Here is a 23262-nt window from a genome sequence, read left to right on the forward strand (position 1 = left end):
CTTTGCCGACCGCAACCGACTACACCATATTATACGACAGCAGTGGGCTCACGCCAATAATAACGCAATCGTCGTGGATTTTTTTTCGGTTTGAAAACCATTTTTTTATTTTCAAGTCGTTTTCCTCTGGAATATTCATAAACCTTCCGTATTTTCCTGACCAGCCTCTCCACTCCACAACACACACACACGCACACATACACACCTACTGGAATCGGAATCCACGCGTTCAGGACATTGTCCTGCAGCTGTGGCTGTTGCAGTGGTCTACATTAGTGGAAACTACAAACAAAAGCAATCAACATCGTTATTTCATTAACGCGATATAATACTATTTTCCTTCTCCACTGCTATTATATTCCATCAACATGTGTTCTGAAAATATGTTAAACACGGCACATGACCGTGGCATGGTTTCGCGGGTCTAATGTTAACTGCACTTGAGGTTTACGATTGGAGCACGTGGACAAATTGTAAGTGGCTTTAGATTTTAATTATTTTATTATTTTTGTATAAATATATATAATATACATATATTCGATGTTAATGCATTTAATAGTTTTTATTAGCCCGTTTATTGAGCCATTTTATTGGATTTCAAATATGCAAAAGCATTTATGTATAGGTATAACTTGTGTACTTTTTTTAGTATTTTTATTCCAAAAGTAACAACAATAAAGTTAAATGACTAGTGCGTGATTAAAATACGTGCATTTTACAGTTTATACTTTATGGACTTATATTATGTAGATCAAATGAAGAGCGAGTTTATGCTACATATATTATGTAGGTATTCGGCATCTTAAATTTAAATACTTACGTCCAAAGAAAATAATAAACTGTTTATGAACATTTTCAAAGACCTTACAATTGTATAAAATATATTATTTTGTTATTAACCATTTAATGCAGACATATCTGTGTGAATAAACACAATAATTAAACTAAACGAAAAATTTTTCAATTTCATAATCATCGGCGACTGAGTCATTCAAACATTCTTTTTGTTATAAATATTATAATTATTTAATAACAATGAAAAAAGTGATCTGCTATATTCTTATTTTGTTTTTTAATGTCTCAACGAAAAAACTGTCTTCTTAGTATGATACCTAAACAATAATATATTATATGCAGCAATGCTTATATCTATTGTAATAAAAAAACATTGTTATTATAAATTGTATTATTTTGGAAAAACTCATTTATAATGCCTTTATGTCATTTAAGCTACATACATTTTCAAATAAGCAGAGGAGTTAGACGATTCCTCCACCCTGACCTTACTCACGAATAATTGTCAACCCTTTAAGTTGTTAACTTTTTATATTTATTTTTTAAGTTCAATAAACATTTTCTAATATAATTAATGGGTTAAAAAATACTGTTTAGAAGTCAGTAAAAATATGTTTACTTTTATTGTTTGTTTATTTATAAGATTTAATTAATATTTTTAACTGTACATTTTTATATCTATTGATGAATGGTTTTATTTTTTTTTTTCACAGGAATGCGTATTATTTAAATTATGTATGATATTATTACTTTATATCATAATATGTTTTAAATATTTGATTAAAAACAAATCATATAACATATACAATTTGTATATAATAATGTTATAATATATTATCTGTCTACCTGGAATGCTTATATAATATTTTAACCACTTATTTTATGGTTAAAAAATGAACCTTGATGAATTATAATTAAGTAAGTCGCAAATAGATGTTGTAGATAGATAGTTGAATAATTCTGGTTTACTATTTTATAAAATTAGATAAGAGTAAATTAGTGTTTCAATCTTGACTCTGTTTAAATATTGAAGTGAATAAAATCACGATTGAAATACATAATGAATTATATTTTTAATTTTTTTTGACGGCTTTTTGAGTTATTTAAAAATTATTATTAAGACTAAAAATGTATAGACTGGATACCTAACCCTATCTATAAGCATACTTAAATTATATAAAAATTTAGTTTAATACTTGAATGAAAAAGCTCAGTGATAATTAAAAAAGTATTTCACACTAAATTAATTTTATCTTTGAAAAACTAAAATTGAATTTATATTCAAATATACAATGTTATCAATTAAGATACTTATGTAACATGTTGGAAAGACAAATGTTTAGTCATATTAATTACATTTAAGTAATTAGTGTTAAGTCTCAAAGATATATGAATTGAGTTTGTCTACCACATCAAAATATTTCTTTAAGTAATTAATCTGCATTCTACTGAATACTAGCTATATACATTGTAATATAGTTTTTAATTTCAGTTATTCATTTTCATAAAACTTGGGATTCTCCTTTCAAAATTAATTTTATCATAATTTCTTAAACATCCCACAAAGGTTAATTATTTTTCTTTGTTTATTACGAATTGTATATTGATCTGACATTTTACTAAAATACAATTTCAATTGAGTAATAATAACTTACTTTTCGGTCACTGTTGATTAAATTTATAATTTATTATTTGTATCATATAAAAAAAAAAAAAACAGTATATATTGTAGTTTCATATTTTAATGATACTACATTTCAAACAATATTAATATTCACAACGATGACCGATCGTCTGTTTTGATTTTTTTAATAACAAAAACATATTAATATATAAAAATTATTTGTAAAAAATTATTGTATTTAGTTATAATATCAGTACCTTATAGTTAAGGTAAAATATGTTATGAATTAAACCAAACAGATACAATTGTTTAAATTTAATAAACGAGAGCTGATCAAGCCAATACTCAAGTGCAAACAATAGTGTATAGTTGTTCTATTTTAGGAGAAAAATATTTGTATGAGAATGTATTTCCATAGCTTTTAGTTGAAAATGGATAGATTATAGGGGAAATGCCAACTATTATACAGCGGAAGTGTCAAATAACGGAATGTCATTTTGGTTGGGATGTTAATGGGAAAGAGGGTGTAAATCTTTTGTTTTGTTATAGCAAACATATCGTTTTGCAGCTAGTTTTTGTAAAAGCGCTCAGAATTTCATTTCGCAATATTGTATGTGCATACAATACGTATTATAATTATATTAGTATTCATATAATCTAGAAAATAAAAATTTATTTTTGTTTACCAAAAATATATATCTCTTTAGTCACCCGATCGATATGGATAATATTAATTTATGTATGCGCTGCCTATGTAGATTATATTAAAATTGCTTAATTAAGTAGAAGGTATAACACAAGTATATACAACGACATATTCAGGGAAATTAACATTAAATTCAATATTATGGACTAATGTAAATAACTCGAGTATTATAATGGAAAAATTAAAAATAATATAAAACTAGAAATGTAATTAAAATTAAAAAAAAAATTTATCTGGAAGTGATAACAAATTAATCAATGTAAATAGATATTTAAAACGTAATAATTGTATCAATTTTAAGTTTAGTATTGTATAAAACATCCATGTACAACGTTATATTAAACCTAATCGAGGTATACAGGGTGAGTGGTTGGAGGTTCAACCCACCTACCCTAAAGAAATACATTTTGTGTACGCGCCTGAAGTGATTATTATAACAGTAAATACCTACTTATTATCTAAAGAACTGTAAGTACTAAATAATATACTATTATTATTGGCAACTATTAACAGTTCGTTAGGAGTTAAGACGATAACGATAAAAATAATAATACATACTTTTTTTTCAAAACGTTTGACTTGTATATTTTGTACTTGGCTTTAGTAAAATAAAGTGAACTTGAACTTGTTTTATATACAAAATATATATTATATATATATATAAGACCGTTGAACTCCACTTCCCTATAAAGGTATTTAGACCATTATAATAAAATATAATAAGTAATAAGTAATAAACATATAATATGGCTTATATATAGTCAACGATGGTTAAATTGAATTTAGAAAACTAATCTAAATTCATTAGCATATATTCTGAGATTTAAAGATCTAAATACATCTTAAACTCGTAACGGAGCCCATATTGCTTACCACACCGTTGCTTGGGATGTGCGAATTGTCGTGATATGCGGGACATACACACTAATTTTAAATTACTTCGATTGTACTTAACATCCCGCATGTACACATTTGAAATATTTTTGTCCATATTGAACTCCTTAAAAAGGTACTCTCAAACTCTTTATTATCAACATATTATTTTATTGCATCATAAACCTACTAAATTTTATATAAAATAAATAACTACGGTGATATTTCAATATTTGAGTTCGTAATTATTTGAGCTATTCTTCGGTTGTTTTATTTCCAGTTGAACGATAATAATTTAAAAACAGCTTGGTTAGCGTTGTTAATGTAGTTTTGATAATACAATCATTTTATTCTATATGAATTGCTTACATTATTTGATTTGAAATAATTATTTTCAATATTGTTTCTTGAATTTTCGAATACGATTTATTTATTCACATTGGCCAATGAATTTCGTTTTTTTTTTAACACTGTCATGGAATTCTGAACAACTATAATTTTCTTTAAGAAATATATTTTAGCATACTGAATAATATGTGTCTATCGTGAATTTGATTAAGTATTTTTATTCTATTATGGTTTTACAATCGACGATTCTCCCTATGTAATTGTTTATTATTTTTGAATTTGTGTATGCTTCTCTAGACTTATTTTTTTTTCGGTAATTTTGTAAATTATAAATAAACAATAGTCAAATCTCAAAAGTATCGTAACATTTGGCGTGCGTTATTCTTTTCAATTTTTATCACTTAATAGAAACTAAATCGTTCATATTAAGTCACACTATAGATTCATTTTGTATAAATTCTGGAATATAAATTATGCTAAATATATGGTAGTATTGTAGATTGTATGTTGGTTATGTTAGATTGTAGTGTAATAGCAATTTTCGGTGAATTGTAAAATAAATTATGTGATAAATATAATTCAGAGTAAAAGAAAAATCGATTACCATATTATTATTTACATTTTTTGATTAATAAATTAAATTATTGTTAGCCCCCTCCTTTCATTCTATATCAAGTTTTATGGAGTATAGTAGTTTTAATTATATACTTAAAAGGAATATTTTTAATGTGGTATGTGTACTAAATAATTGAGTTCGTTTTAATTTTTTTTGTTTTATAAGAAAAAAATTAGCGGTTCTTAGTACATAATTTTAAATTCAATTTAAAGGATTCAAAAAATAAATCGAGACAATTGAGTTATAATTTTATATATTATATATTTGATAAGATCATTTTTATTTTAGGCGTATTATAATTGTCATTATTAATTTGTTGTTGCAATTAGAACATTTTTTTTTGTTAGTCATAAAAAGCATTATTTTCCTTATTTAAATTAAAAAAGTTAATTTTTTTAAACTCTTAAACTTTAAAAACTTAAATATTTTAATTAAAAGATACTATTCAATGAAAATATTTAATTGCTATTGTTTCTTATACTTTTTTTGTGTGTAAAAACCAGTATGCCTAAAAAGTTATTGGTTTTGTTTTTAAATTGTGTGGGTAGAAACTTAAGGAATCAATACATAAGATTAATTTTAGCTAATCATCTTATGCATACTTAAACCTATATATAGGACTCTCAAAGAAGGTCCTTAAGAAGTAATGTCAAATTATTAGATATTTGTATTTTAATAATGTTTTTTTAAATGCGATGTTCAATCAATAATATAATTTTTATATTTGACGAGAGGTGCTGTTACACTTTTTATCGAATAGATAACAATAATCGAAATACATCAAAATATATCTGGCAGATAATAAATATTTGCATTTATACATTTATATTTTCAGTAATAATTGATATGCGTTTGCCCTGTAAATGTTAAACACGATACCGAAACTACTTTACCTGTCATAGGAACCTATACGTATGAAAAAGTGTATGTCACCCAATTTATATGATAAGCACGTCAGTTAGTAATCAAAATGAAAACTACTATTCTGTAAGGGCAATATCAAAATGACAGAATAAAAGATGATAGAAAGGGTAAGGAGATTTTCTAGATAACATGTCAATACAAGGGCCAAAAGTAGTCGACAAAGAAAAATATTGTGTATGAGACCACTATGACGCTTAACCAGGAATGTGATGGGGTAGTATACGGGCGGTGCGAGGAAATAATAAATCAAAATAATCTGCCGGTTTAGACGGCTTAATGTTTTCACATTTTTTCACAAGTCCTGTGAACTATTTGGCAGACAATAACTAAAAAAAAAGTCTGAATAAGTCAACTGTGGAGAAAAAAAGATGTTACATAATTTAACGGCTTTCACTATTGGCACGTAATCGGGTGACAATATTAACGTGCCGTATGCTTACTTTTAAGACGGATTTAAGCAAAAAGTTAAACATATAATACTCCAAAAAACTCGTTTTACTTTGCATACATTAAAACATTTTTAAGTATTAGATGTATTCATTATATATATTAAAATTGATTTAAATTAAATAATAATAATAAAAAAATGAATAATATTTTTTTAAATCTTTTATCGTATTAAAAATTATTTGGTCGTTTTTCTAGTGTCTGAGATAGATAATAATAATAATAATAAAAAAATGAATAATATTTTTTAAAATCTTTTGTCGTATTAAAAATGATTTGGTCATTTTTCTAGTGTTTGAGATAGAGTACCTAAATGTGATATTATGTTCAAGATTAAAAGCTATGATTACCTTCATTTTTCATAACTACTGAATTGTTTTCTATTTATTTTAAATTTTGATCGAAATGAAGAATAAAAGCAATAATAAAATTGGTAATTCATTACATTATTATATTTTTGGAGGTGAAAATGCGTTTTTAGAGTTTTGAATTTGAGTTTATTGTTTTGGTTAATTAAGAAACTCGCACGTTTAACTATGATAATAAAATCTGTTTGATTTTTACATATAAATTACCTGAGTATGAAATGAAACACGTTTAAAACCACTATATCTTATTCTATTATAATTATATTTATTGCGTAATTAGTATTAAATAATTTAGATTAAAAATATTTACGGTTTACATATTGTGTTATCTAAAAATGTTTTCTGAAGATTTACACAAATCTGAAAAATTTGATTAACAGGTAACTGGTATGAATAATTAGTTAGTAATATAATTTGATTATTTATTCTCAACTTTAAAACACTAGTGAAAATCTCTTTTAACTGTACATTTCTGTAGGTTAGGTAATAATTTAAATTAAATTAATTTTTTTTAAGAAGTGCAAATTTTTTATGATGGTATAATGATTGTCAATTAACAATTAATTGTTAAAATATAAACTATATAAATATAGATTACCTACAAGAGAATTTGATAAATAGGGGTCACATTATACTACAATAATTAATTCGAGAGATGAATGTGTAACTTTCAATATCAACGTTATAATAATTATACTCAAAATAATCGATTTAGTTGGACCTAAATTAATAACGCTGAGTTGTAAAAACAGATTAACCAGAATAATACGCAAGACAATTTTCAATGCATTGTCCGATATCAAACCAACTGTCTAATATATAGTATAGTAATTATGGCAGTAAAACTTCGTTCAAAAATATAACTAAATATAATTAAAAACATTTAGCATAATATTAGATAATGACATATTAATTGTACTAAATAACAAGTCGACTAATTTCAATCTTCACAATATTAAAACTTCGCTAATTAATTTAGCTCGCACAAGCTCTAACGGTATATTGCAAAATATTTCATAAGTGATGTGTACTTGATGAGATTCGTTCAGGTAATCATAGGCTCACAATTATAGAATTAAATCAAAAAATTGAATACAAGATTCAACCAAAACTATAGACTGATGTTATAATACAATTTTTTTTTCTTAAAATCATATAATTTACTTATATTTAGTTTACTTAAAGCCAACGTAGACTAAAAAACCATGTATTTGAATCCAAGAATCTATTTAAAAATATACACCTAAATAAATTATATACATTATATTATAAAGGTATACAACAGTCATTTTAGATAAAAATTATTGACTGGCAACGAAATTTGACATTATGCATTGTTAATATTTTAACAGTAAATTAAATTTATTTAATGTGATTTCTTACAAGTTTTTCGTTCAAATAAAATGTAAGTACGCATTAATATACGCGTAGGTTTTAAATACTGTCTTTGAATATTATTCGATAAACCCATGAATTAATAATGGCATCCTCCCACAACTTTGGATCCTTATTAGAACCAATAGGAAATTCTTAACTTTTGTTGCCTACACTTCGAAGTCGAACTTCTGCCATATGATTTTACGATGCAAGACTGTGTTTCTTAAAGTCTCTTAAAAGTTATTAAAGTCACTGCATTGTGTTGATAAACTATATTTTTTTGATGGTGAAAGTATAATGTATTTATTGTGATCTGTTGTTCAAAACTTTCGTTCAATTTTTCTTATCATAGTAATAATCAGTAAATGCTTTTTAAACAGACGCACTCCTTTAATTATCTGCCAACCATTTATTTAGATCTCATTTATTCTGCATAAGATCATTTTTAATTTTTTGAAATTATTAATTATTATTATTATGTTACATTGGTTATATTAAAAATAAATATTAATATTTATTTAAGTTTTGGAAAATGAATATTGTTTCAACTTGATTTTCAACTTGGTATTGTATTTATTTTGTTCTATTTTACTAAAAAATATATTTTTTTAAATAACCCTAGTTAACAAAAATAATTTAAATTGTTTACGTATTTAAAAAATATAATATCAATAAGTTATTGGACTATTAATACCAAACAGGTTCGTTTTTAAATGAAACTATTTAATGGTGGTATTAAACGAGGAAGTTTTATTCCATTATTTGAATTTAAATATAATCTTATGTAACAAAAAATCTCTTGGGAAATAATGTATTACAAGATATATGTGTAACTTAGGATTTTTTTTGTTATACATAATAAATATTAGCATAAAACCAAATTTGTAAATTTCCAACGTTATCGAATGAAGATTACCATTAAAGCCCTAAAGGTAAATGATAACCTCGAAGACTTGCCAACGATGTAAAATTAATTCAAATTAGATTTTGCTATATGTTCTATAAAATGCATTTCTTTTAAAAATTACATTTATACCAAACTGAGATAGTCTAACGCAGATCTAATAATATAATAACATAATTGTTATTAAATGTTGATTTTAATAATTTTTCTTCTATAATTTATATTTTTATACAAGAAAAAGTTTTGAATTTACAATGCATCTTCTGAAACAAGAATTTCAAACAATTTTAATGGAATAAAAATAACATCCACAAAAACTGTCTTAACAATTACCAAACAAACTGTAATAATAAAAAAAAATTGTATCGTTTAGTCGTGACAGATTTTAAATTCGTATAATGTATTATTCTTATAACTAATGTATTAATCTGAAAATACAATTTTAAGTTTATTCAATCACAATAATTACAATGGAATGCTTAACAAACTGTATAATATTTGATATTTATATTATATATATATATTTTTAATATAAAAATAAAAAACAAACTTCGAAATTATATTATTTCCCTGACAGAAGAAATATAAAATTGTATTTATGAAAAAAGGAAATTACAAAAGTAAGTTATCTTTAAAGGTGTTGATAAACAATCAAAAACTAAAGTTTTAGTAAACAAAATCATTTTAAAATAGGTGAAGAATACAAGCAGATAATATGTATATAAATATGCGGAAAAATGATCAAAGAATATATTTTATTAATTTGTACTTACATTCATCATTTCATCATCAATTAATATCATAAAAATAATAATTCGTTTTACATGTAGTATAATTTTTAATTGATTTTATTTATTTTTGACTATTATAACGAGCATAATCAATATTTTTGTAAATTATTCATATTTTATAGTCATTGTTAATGTTATTTTACAGATTTTTTTTTTTATCAAGTATTAAGGCAATTAAGAGAAATGAAAAATAGTGCAATGCTCAAAAAATTATTCTATATGAGTTTTGGTTTAGTGAAATGTTTGAATCGGTAGTCTTAAACAAATAAAATAGATACTTATAAGAACTGACGTTGGACTTGGTTTGAAGATTGATTTGGCTCAGAAAATATGAAATATACTTATTTCTTCGATGATTTAATAATAGTTTATATTATAGGTAGTTGGAATAATTACTAATTAAAAATCATATACTATAATTCTTATGCAATTCATGAATTATATTACATGCATTTCTCTTCAGGTCGTATGTTCAAAGTCTAACCTTATTACTTATAATATTTATATATTCGTTTATTTACTGTAACTATTGTGTTATTTATTATAATGCATAACACATTATATTTGATATGCTTTTTGGTTAGCTATTTATTGGTTATTTAAGAAAACGTCATACTCACGTTATCTCTCACTGTATCTCTACTAACGAAAAACATAACAAATTAGTATTTGTCAGTTCCAATTTTGTTCAGTAACCTTAATAATAGGTTGAATTGACATAACGTGAAAGTTAAATGTAAGAATATTATTTGTTTTCAAATGAGTTTTCTACGATATTACAAGTTTATTATTATTAATTTTTACATACTCACAATTTGATTCACAATTTAAGTATCGGAAAACCTATGTTAAATTATAAATAATATTCTTACATTTCAGTTGATTAGGAGAGTTAATAGGTCAATTCACTCTATTATTAAAGGTTATTATACTAAGTTGGAATACTTGCGGAAGATAGAGAAAACATATGTGGGTGTTACGTCCTCTCAATAAAATAATTTTTTCTATCAAACATTGACAATCGCTGTTATAATAATATAACTATAGATGTACAATTATTGGTAGCACACTGCTGAACATTGTATCTAGAACCAACTTAGTACTTAAAGTGAGAAGGAACTATTTTTAGTTTTTTTTTTTTTTTAATGATGTTTACCAATAGTACGTTTTTTCATTGGTAAACATTATGCAAGGGTTCAGGTTGCTACGTACAAACTTTAATAATGATGTCATATCACTTATTGGAGTTGGAAACCAATTTTATATTTTACAAATGCACCACGTTTTTAAGAGTATTTATGGTATCCATCAGCTATATCCCTTGAATTTAAAACTTATTATAATAATAAATACAACACGAGAATCTTTATCCCTGGAATAAGGGTTTAGTGGGACGAAAAATCCGTAGGCCATCCTGACCGTTCCCAAATGATAAGCTATAGAGTAATATATTTTTTATACTATGAAAAAGTCAATGTATGTTAGTGCTAAGGAATGGTTACCTAATGGTTACTACTGGTAACAATTGCATTGACGGGGATATTACCAAAACTCCGAGAACGCTAGACCTCTCACTTATGGGTATTTATTATATAGATTAACCTATCCATTCTATAATATCCATGGTAATTGGTAAGTACCCTGAAAAATCTCACATTCGCAAAACGAAAAATTCTTTCAGTGACATGAAGCCATTCTCAGTATAGTATAACACAACCTTAAGTATCCGATATTAATAATAAAATACTTTGGCACTCATACGATGATTTTTAAAGAACCGGACAATAATAATTGTAAATACTTGGAGTTGTCATAAAATGTTAACATGATTATTTTCAATACATGATTAAATTGTCTAAATACTTTGAATTTACAGAATACTTTGAAGTTAAAGCTTTGAAAAAATATCATATTTAATCGATGAATAATGATGATGTTCATTATTTTGTTATAATTCACTAACATTGTTTGTAAAAGACGTAAAAATGTTTAGGTACATTATGAACTTCACTATATGCAATGATTTTTTAAAAATATGTAGACTTTTTTTTACGTGTGATATATTTATTCCATACATTTATTCACATTGTTTTATGGGAAGTACTCAAAAATCAATGATATAGTGAGGTATAAACTATAGGTTTTTAATATATGTTATTATAATAATTTAATAAATTCAATATGTTTTCAGTAAAAATTAAATCAACCTGCTACAGTACTATTAGAAAAATGAATTTCTTTAGTATCGATATCAAAATATCAAAAAATATAATTTTATGAAATATACTTAGTGATAGTGTGGACTGAGGGGCCTTCGTTCAGAACTGTTTTTTGAATACAATGATAATTTATTAATGAATTCAAATTTGTTATATCTATAACAGCGATTAATTTGACACTTAATGTATAGAGTAGTATCCACTTGCTCACTTTTTTTTCATCTTAAAAATTGTCTTCTAATTAGTTCCTTATATTTATTGTATTTTTAACTACATAATAATATATATATATTTGTTTTATTTTGTATTGATAGTCTTACCTAGTGTGTAGATACGTGTTCTGAAAAGAGTATCCATTTATATTTATTAACTTAAATTAAAATTTAGAGTTTATTATTTTTAGTAGTAAATTCTTTATCTTTAATTTATTCATAACCTGTATATATAATAGTATATTATTACGAATGTATATCGTTACTATTGGGATAATTTATAAACAATATTGTATACTTTTGAATTTAATGTGTTACTAAAAATGTTCTTTTTATTTACATTTTCAATCATAATAATTACTAAATTTACTTAGGATATTATAAGGAATGAAATGCATCTATGGATAGTTTTTAATCATTTAAAAATTGTATTGTTACATACTTGTAAAGGATACTTATTTTTCCAGTAACAATTAAAAAACAGTATATTACATATGTAAAATGTTCATAAAATATTCATATTATTAAATGCATGTATGGCATAATATATTGTCTATTTGTGGTTATGTTTGCACAAGTGTTTAATCCATTTTCCCCGATACAACACAGTTTTGTGATATAATACAAATTTCACTGATTGTATGTGGTTCCTTTTATACGCTCTGTTGGACAACTTTTAATTTATTAATTAGTAGATTTTTTAGATAAAATTAATGATTCAATGACTAGCAGTCGAGAATGGAACGAATTGAAGCTGTAATAATTGATCTGGAAAATTGGGTTATGGTTTCAAAAGAAAATGTGAGAAAAAAATGTAACGCTATTGTACTCGTATAACAGGTCCATATTTAAGATTTAAAAATACTTAGTATTGTTTCATGCTTAATATGAAAAACACTTGGTTTCACTGTGGTGTGAAATATATAAGTATTTGTGTATCACTCCTAAAAAGGGACCAACTTGAATGTAGGGACATCAGTCCTACATGTATAAATCAGTATCTAATTAAGAGATAAAATCCGAATAGCGAATAAAAGGCAATTTAGTTAATGCAATAGTGTATATTATAAAATTAAATTCCTTTTTTACTGTTACACTGTTTGTTAATAATATAAAATATTATTTAATTTAAGCTATAATATTGACTATTATTTTTAAAAGCAAATTAAAACGGCAAACCTATCTATGAGAATGATACATGATTAAGACTGAATGTTTTTTTTCTTTTTTTTTTTATTATTATTATCTAATAATTATCATAATACAATATTATTTTCACTATAATATCAAGATGCAATGGCCAATGAGTATATGTTTTGTGAAGTCAAATTATTTGTTATTAAAATTAAGCGAATGGATAAAATTTTATTAATGTACTAACATACCAGTGTCAATTAATCATAGTTAATATTGATATTTTATAATTAAATATTTTTGGTTAAGTAATAATGGTGGATTAGATATTTAAATGCATGTATGATTATAATTAATTAGGTGTTCAATGTTGAATTTCTCATATTTCAGATTTAACACTGTTGTGTAATTAATAAAATGAATTGTTTTTTAACCATTCTACAAATAATAGTTTGTAAGTGATTATTTTAATCACTATCATTTTTATTTGTTAAGGTTTAAATTGTAATATATATATATATTTTATTTTAAACAAATTAATTATTAGACATATCGTATACAGTAGTGTAAACTGTACAGTATACACTGAGTATATTAAAGGTTAAATGCTTTAAATTTGTTTTATATTTTATTGTCATAATAATATGATAATGATAAAAATAAATTAATTAGAATAAGAAATAAACGTTTACATATTTTATTTACACGTGTTAGCGAACTATTATCCAATTGCTGATGTATTGTATTACATATCCTGTTGTAATAATGTAAACATAATGCATTAAATACGTTTTTAAATACTATTATTTGGTTGGTATTATAAATAATGAATTGAAAATATGTAATTTTTAAAATATTTCAGTGAAGTTTATTTTTTATGTTGTGTCATTTTTACTATAATATTAAAAATATGTTTAAGTAAAATGTTATCAATGTATCTATATGTTTGAATCATTATATTTTTGTTTTTTATTATCCATAATTTTTACACTATTACCAAATGTGCTATAAAAGTTGTTTTAAACGACGATATATCAGTGCAAACATAAGTTGTGTGTCCTTTTTTGTATTTTGTGTTAGTAAAAAATCATTAAAAATTCACTTGTCTACGTAATTTTCATCATTCTTTCGCACTTAGCTTTATTTTAAATGTAAATTACATTCAATTAATTTGTTCTGGTATACATTTATTATGTATACATCTATATTTCATGTTTTATTTTTACTGTGTTATCATAGTCAAATACATTTATAAAAGTACCTAGAATTTACATATTATAAATCTGTAATTAAATTCTATTAATATCACATCGATCATATGATAATGATATGTAATACATGCATAAAATAATTAAAGTTGATTATAGTTGTCAAGTTGAGTGAATTGTGAAAAAAAAATTTATATATCAATGATATAGTTCTGATAGGTACCTTTAGTTATCACTTATCGTGATATATATTTTATTTACACTAATTCACGGTGTGATTTTTGAGTATTCAAAGGTAAAATTTGTTAAGAAAAAAAATGAGGATTTCTATAACCTTATTTTAATAAGTTTTTATTAAAAGTTTTATAACTATAATAATACGCGTAAATCATAAAAATAATAAGTGTAACTGTAGAAAGTACAATAAGCTTTTTAAAAAATTATCAATTCATAAAGCTAATAAAATATGAATTGATTGATTTTTTTTTGTTTACTATTTTTTAAAAACTATTAATCACAAAGTATAACTATATGAAATAACAACTCAGTTCCTTACAAAATAGTTCAGTTGATAAGTTTTGTTTTATCGAGATTTAGAGAAGGAGACGAGTATATCATTTCTTATATTTTATAATAATAATAATAAATGTTTGCATGAAATGTTCATAAATAACTAGAATTATTTATCTATAAAAAAATTGTGAACTGATTTTAATATTATGTTGAAAAACTATTAAAAATGTATAGATTAAAATGATTAATCAAAACATTAATATTGTTTTCATTTATTATTTAGGTAATAGATATTAATAAATAAATAAATATAAAATAATATACTAATTTATGCCTTTATGCTTCTATATTAAACACAGTTTCTTATAGAGTTCTGAACATAAAATAATTGTCTTACCTAAATTATTAATAAAAAAAAAAAAAAAAAAAAAAATACTATATTTGATTTTGTATTGTTAAAACATAGTTTTTAAGAAATGCAAAAATAAAGAATGCTCCTTTAGAAATATAATTAAAATATATTATTTAATGGGTTATAAATTAAAGAACAATAATTATAGTTCATTTTTTAAGAATATAATATAAAAGTCTTAGTAGAATATATTATTATAATATATATTATTAAGTGTATTTTTTATAATGCAATTTTTTGTTTATGTATAAATATATCTCAATTATTAATCTTTCTGGAGTATTTGAATAATTTATAAAACTAATTCAAGGTAATTTTAAGTTTTGAGAAACGGTCCATCTTAAATTATCAATTTATCAAAATTGGCCTACATATTACGTGTTAATATATCATGTACACTGAGACATTTTACTATTGTTTTGAGATATGAACAGTTCTCATGTTGAGAAACTTTTCAATAACCTCTTTTATTCTCCTACACGCCATAGACCGTAGTTCACAGGTACATTTATCATTTCACCACAATTCTTGCTTCTCGCCACATGAGGTCATTTACACACGACGAATAAATGACGCAGTGTTGAAGGTATCTAGAAATACGTCTTGATAACACACATTTAAGTTTTAGATTCTGAGTGGAGCGATAAATGTATTGATTTTACAATGATGTGTGTGTGTGTTTTTTTTTTATTTGTGTACACGATAAATACTTTGTTGATAAAATAATTTTTAAAAAACGGGGGTGGTATCTGATAAAAATTAGATCTAGTTTGTACTTTAGAGAGGTAAAAAAAATAAATATTTTGAATATTTTTGAACTATTTATAGGCATTTTTGGTTAATTTTTTCTATCAAAAATTATTCACTCAAATTTCTTGAAATATCAATACTAAAAGTAGCATAAATAACTTAAATAACTAAGTATATAATAAAAAAACATATCATAAAATATGGTTTGTGATATAGGCTGACAGACCATTTCCGCTGAAAATCATTTTAAGTATACAATGGTACATCTTTGAATTCAAATTTAACACTCTCATAATAGTTTCCCACTCAACATTTAATGTACAGCAGAGCGATACCCGCTTGCTACCTTTTTTCCTCCGATTCCTTTTCTTATATTATTTTATTAATCCATTTCATGTGTGCTTTTATGTGGTTAACATACAACTATAATAGTAAAGTTAACTGTATATCACACATATTTACCTAATATTTTAATACTTATCAGTTATCTGTATACTTTCATAATATAGACTATTTACTTACAAATATTTCAAAGACATGCTTTGAAAATATCTAACTATGTTAGTAACAATTATTGTGCTTGCCAATTTCTATCGTATTTCAATGTATTTATAAAATAAATATTATAATTTATCATCGAAACCGATGATGTTAAGTGAGTATTGGACAATAATTTATAATAGTACCTATTATATAAATTATAATGTAGTCAATCTTTTATTATTTAAAAAATATTGTTTAGTCTCTACTCTTTGAATGTCATACACGCATCTCATTAACAATAATTTTTGTCCTTGCAGTTATAATAAATTGTTTTAAAAGTGGAATTTTATTATTTTTTAAATCAATAAAAACAAAATCAATTGTTAACACTATATACAACATGGTTAAAAACGAAAAAAAACCATTAGTCAGAAATTGTCTATGCTTTTTTTTCTATAAAAGAGGAAAATATATTTTAATTCTATCAAAACTGTCTGTGATTAATCTTCAATTACACTATATTTGATAAATTGAACGTTTCCAATTCATATTACAATTATTCTATATTTTAACGTTGAAGTTTTGTATATTTATTAAAATTATAAAATTCTGTGTTACCGTCAAAATATTGTCACTGTCAATCAGTTTGGTGCGTGTGACCGATGACAATAATATTATTCCCTTTCATGGGACTGTCATCGGGACTCGTCTGGCAGATAACGGTATTTGAAGGGTTCTGATAATACTTCGGTCGAATGTGTAATAATTCCCCACGTGTGGTAAAGGTTTGGTTAGGAACGTCGGAGAGTAAGTAATACGACTTTGCAACGAGAGAATTAATAGAATATTACTTTAGTCCTTAGTATGAATATTCTGATATAAATAGGTATATGTACTTAGGTATTATAGGTACACAGAATAAAATAAGTATTAATATCGTTGCAGACGTAACTTAACCAAGGAAGTTAGTGATTGTAATGATCGATAGAATACCTATTCGTTTGATAAATCTACTTAACGACGGATTGCAAGGGGTCCTTTGGAGAATAAGGGACAATTTATTGACAATTAGCTATTATCCTCATCACATTGTATTTATATTATACTTTAATTTTTAGAAAATGAGATTTTAGTATTAACACAAAAATAACGCACGTTTATCATTTAATTACAATGAATAGGTTAAATAATAAAAAAAAAAAAAATATAAAAACAAAAATGATGTTATAATACGTGCATGATGTAAACAATTTAAAATTAAATCTAATCCAGAACAATCGTATGCGGACACGATGGTACATAATATTATTATACATTATGGGTATGTTCCGTGAATTTCGAAGATTAATGTATGTCATTGAATGCAATTTGTAGATAACAATAATATATATATATATCCACCAGAAACTATAATATTATATTTTATTAATAAATAATAATCCTTTGATTACAACGATGATTATTGTTTATGAATACCTCACAGTCCACACACACACAGAGTAAGCGTTGATTTGTTCTCGTTTTCATGACCAACTGCAATTGTACGATTTCTAAACTATCTGAATTTACCAACGACGTGCATGCATTTTTATATAGCTCGGCGGCACGTCATACCGTATAGTAATACTATAATTACTTAAAAATAGATATATGTGCCCGTAAAAAGAGGGAAAAAACAGTAAAAAAAATCACGTAAGACATTCATTTATATATTCTTTTCAGCTCGAGTCTCGTGCGTTGAACAGAAGAAAATGTAATGGGCAGCGGTCACGATGACGGAGCTGGAAAGGTGTGGTTGGCGCAGGTCATCTGCCGACTGGTGTACTCCGTGTACCAAGACAACGGCAACTATTACAACAACGGTTCGGCGACGACCGCGGCCAGCACCGCCGCCGCTGCAGCCGCGGCCGCCACCGCCACCACCGCGGCCACCGCCGCCGCCGTAGCGGTGGCCGGCACCGAGATGGTGATGACCGCGACGACAAACGGGAACAAGTTGTTGGTGACCGAGGCCCGGGTCGACAGGCTGGACTGTGGGGGCACGTGGACGCTGGACTGTCGGCGGGCGGCGGGAGCGCTAGCCTGTACCGACGCGCTGTCCGGGGCCACCGACGCCGACGTCAGGCTGTACCTGCCCGCCAGACTGTCGGCCCACTTCGACGGACAGCCGGCCGTGTCCGTCGGCCTGCCCGAAACGGCCCGCGGCAACGCCGTCACCGTTGTCCGTTGTGATGGTGACGGTGGCGGCGGCGGCGGCGGCGGCGGCGGCGGCGGTGGTGGCCACGACCATCGCGACGACGTCAACCAGGTGACATGTTCGATAAGCGGCGAACAGTGGCCGCGCGCCACCGTCGCCGCCGCTGCCGACAATGATAGGGACGACCACCAACGTTGGTACAACTGGAAGTATCTATTCGTTGTCGTGTTCATCGCTTCCGGCGGCGTGGGCAACATACTCGTCTGTCTGGCCATATGCTTGGACAGGCAGCTACAGAACGTCACCAACTACTTTCTCCTGTCCCTGGCCATCGCCGACCTGCTGGTGTGCCTGTTCGTCATGCCGCTCGGCGCCATACCAGGATTCTACGGTAAGTGCAAGTCTACGACCAATAGAAGTATATTGTAAGTACGTTTAAGATGTCTGGTCAGTAGTAGAGCTGCGCATCCAATGCAATACAAAACGTTCGAGACCAAAGTTAAAATCGGTTGAAATATTATAAAATAATGAAAAAACAAATAGGTAGGTACTTAAGTTTCGAATTTAAATACGTATATTATTACATTTAAACGTTTTGTCAAAAAATTTACGAACATCCTTCTTATATTTAACATTTAGAACTTTCATCGAAAACGTAGGTAGATACAACAGTCCGATACAGTGTTGGTCAAACGGTAGGGAGGATATGGGGGATAGATCCCCCCGTGACTTTTTTCTTTAATATTTATAACAATTAAATTTATGTATATTGTGTTATAATGTTAATGTATTAAGCTTTGTTTAATTTTTTACGCCCCCCCCCCATGACAAAATAATTCTACTGGTCCGATATTATATACCATAAAATAAATAATCAACACATAATACTATACCATTTTATTATCTGTATACACTATAGGTATGATGGGTAAAAAAAATATAAATCACGTGGCTACCTAAAAGCTATTGTCATTTTAAATCACAAATCAAAAAAATGAATAAACGACATTATGAAGATATAAAATACAATCAAAAAATAAAATAAAATCTTAACACCAAAAATGACTAATTATTTATAATTAGTTGCACTTACTACATGCGACTTTTTATACTTCAGTTTTATATTTGATCGTCTTATTTATATTACTCTTGATTGTTTTTTTTTTTTTCGTAACAGTTTAAGTAAATTTAAAAAAAAAAGTAGATATCTATGTATATAAACATCTACAATCTACACAGAACATTACAATAATTGATTTCAAAGGTTTAAAATGTTTTTTTTTTTTTGCTATCACATTATATTGTACCACAATTAAAAACAAACACGTTCACAAATATTAATTTGTATGTTTTTTATTCATACGTATTATAATTTGTATAATGGTAAAATGATAAAAGGATAAATTATTTTAATGCCAACTAGTTTTTTTTTTTTTTTATATATAAGTGAGTAAGTTTTACTGAATATAATAAATATTATTTTTACATATTTTATACTTAAATAACCACCGATTATTATCTATCTCAAATGATATACTAAGTATTAACCCTAAAAATAACCGAGCGCAATAAATTGGTATGTATTCTTATATTTATTTATATGACGTGATCTATTCGGTCGTTTCAGTCATTTTAAGTGCAATAGGTAAATTCCTGTTACGGCCGTATCTTACTAATCGATCCCTCCATGTGTCTGTCCTTGGTTCATCTTCTCTTAAGTTTACACTGACGTCGGGTGTCCCGAAGGTGCTTTTCTATCTCCTATCCTGTTTTCTTTCTCTCATTACTTTCAAAGTACAATCTCACTTCTCTCATTTCCCTGTCCCTTTTCATATAACTATTACTTCTGAAAACTATCTTGAAAATTCTACTAGTTTCCAGATAATGTTTTTTGAAAATCATGACCCCACTTTTTCTCTACAATCCTTATACGAATCTGCTGTTTTGTATTATGTTGTGATTTAAAACAACAAGTATATTATTATGTTATCTGACCTCGTTATCTTGTGTAAATATAACTTTATAAGTAAATAAAAAAATATTTATAAATATTAGGTAATTCCAGTGTTTTAGATTTTATTGTTATTCCACTATATATAAATATATATATATAATTCTAGAATAAATGTCACCTATGAACTTGTGTTGCTATATGCATAATTACTAATAAATTACTTAATTATTATTAACCGTGGTATCGGTGATCTTAATCAAATTACCAATAATTATGTTTTTAATACCTACGTACCTACCCATGTCTTTCTACAAACGGGATACAGGGTGTGACAAAAAAAAAATATATTCGACTCGGTAAGGTTCAAGTTTAATTATTAGATTTTTTTTAAATAAATCTAACCTGGGATTACCATTGAAAAAATCAAGCTGTAGCTTTGTAGAAAAATGTTTAACACTGATAGTCACATTACTAAAAATTACTATTTGTTTAATATTTTTTTTTCTTTAGAAAACACAGACAACGATTATTATTGTCCTAGATATTATCTCTATTTTGTAGTGAATTATGGCTATCAAAACGTGATGTCCGAGGATTGCGAAACACAGATTTGCGCGTCAACTTATAGTTTAAAAATCTTATCCACCACACAACGTTTCAGAAAAATTGTTTCAATACTATCTAGGTCCTAGAGTACATCGTGGTTCAGTGATTCAGAATCATTATAAGCATAACAATTAAACAAATATTTTTTGATGATTCAAAAAAATTATCAGTAACTTTTAGTTATAATTATTTAAATCCAATAAAGTAGAAGTAATTCAATTGCATTTGTATAATTGAATACGTATCTACGTTGTTTTCCGAGACATATATTATTACGTATTCATAATTGATACTAATGTTACTTTCTGAATTCAAAATAATTACATTGATGAACCTATCTTGATTCATACAAGTACGAAACAACGTTTTTGTACGTAACATATAGTGAAAAATGATCTTTCATGGGTTGTCATATTTACTGGAAGAACAATAGCTACATGGAACATCATGCAGAAATTAGGAAATACTTCTACTAAAAACTAAATTTGAGGGGTTGGCGTACATCTTTATTTTCACTAATGTAATCAACAACACAAAGTTCAATGCTAAATTGATTTAAAACAAGGTTATTGAAATTATTATTTAAATTTGTTCGTTAAAAATGGCATTGATTTGATAACAAAATTGAACATTTTCAACATAAGTAAATGTAATTCATTTATGCGTAAAAAATAATTATAAAAAAAAAATCTCATTAGTTCGATTAATTAAATCACTTTAATGCAATTATACATGTAAAAATGTACTGTTCAATAATTTAATTAATTTTGATGTTGATAACAAAAACTGTATAATGTTAGTCAGTCGAGGGTTGGAAATCCCGGGTGAAAAAGCAGCACTTCAAAGTTCTTAGAAATTATTTTCTTTTCCGCTAGTTTTATGTGAACAATGAACTAATATGGTTACTTATTTATTAGGTATAAATGTGATTGAAAATATAAAATATTTGCAGTTTAACTATAGGTCCTTATATTGATTTTATTTTAACTGTTAAAAAATCTAAAAGAATTTTATAGAAAAGAAGGTGATTTTTATCGTTAGCTTATTTATTACAATACAATACAATACCATGTGAGTTATGTATACATGATAATATATTAGATATGGTAAAAAAAACACCGGATATCCCAACTATACTATTGACCGACTTTTCACTAGAAACTAAAGAGTTTGCACTTATTGTCATCGACTGTAGGTACGAGCTGTTGTTAACATTAATTTAATAAAAAAAAAAAAAAAAATGTATAAACATTTTTTCATATCCATTATGACTGATCATCTAAAATAAATGCTAGTCACAAAAAAAATCAATTTATATATATATATATATCCAACGATTAAAAAAAGGATATTTGAAATTAAATTTTATGTCTACACTATATGTTTAATTCATATTAAGTTTGCTTTGGATATAAACTTCATGATTATAATTTATTATACTATGAGACTTAATTATTTAATACAATTAATATTAGAAATCTCAATTTATTAATAATGTTGTTGTTTTTTCTATATACAAATTAGTGATTACCTGTAAATATATCCTCATAATTTGTTAATCGTATTGCCATCCAATTTACTATGTAGGGAAACTGCATATATGTACTATAATAGATTCTTATAATTCATTGACTTGATATTTGTCACTAAAACTCCTTGCACAATGCAGTTAAGAATATAATTTTTTGTTAAAACGGTGTAGCTTATTTAATTGATTTTAATCATAATGTATAATAAAATTAATGTTAAACTTTAATGAGAAGTACATTTTTTGATACCTTAATAATCTAAAAAGGAAAAA

General features: G+C 26.1%; 1 protein-coding gene across 1 annotated transcript in view; it reads left to right on the forward strand.

Moving 5' to 3' along the window:
• LOC113552222 (5-hydroxytryptamine receptor 2B) overlaps positions 1 to 23262 on the forward strand; it is an 85552-nt gene continuing 62290 nt past the window's right edge. Inside the window, exons 1-2 of the mRNA XM_026954977.1 lie at positions 1 to 473; positions 18427 to 19292. Of these exons, the coding sequence (XP_026810778.1) occupies positions 18461 to 19292 (832 nt within the window). The 5' untranslated portion in view covers positions 1 to 473; positions 18427 to 18460. The remainder of the gene's footprint in view (positions 474 to 18426; positions 19293 to 23262) is intronic.

This window comes from Rhopalosiphum maidis, chromosome 2, assembly GCF_003676215.2.
Source record: "Rhopalosiphum maidis isolate BTI-1 chromosome 2, ASM367621v3, whole genome shotgun sequence".
Lineage (NCBI taxonomy): Eukaryota > Metazoa > Arthropoda > Insecta > Hemiptera > Aphididae > Rhopalosiphum > Rhopalosiphum maidis.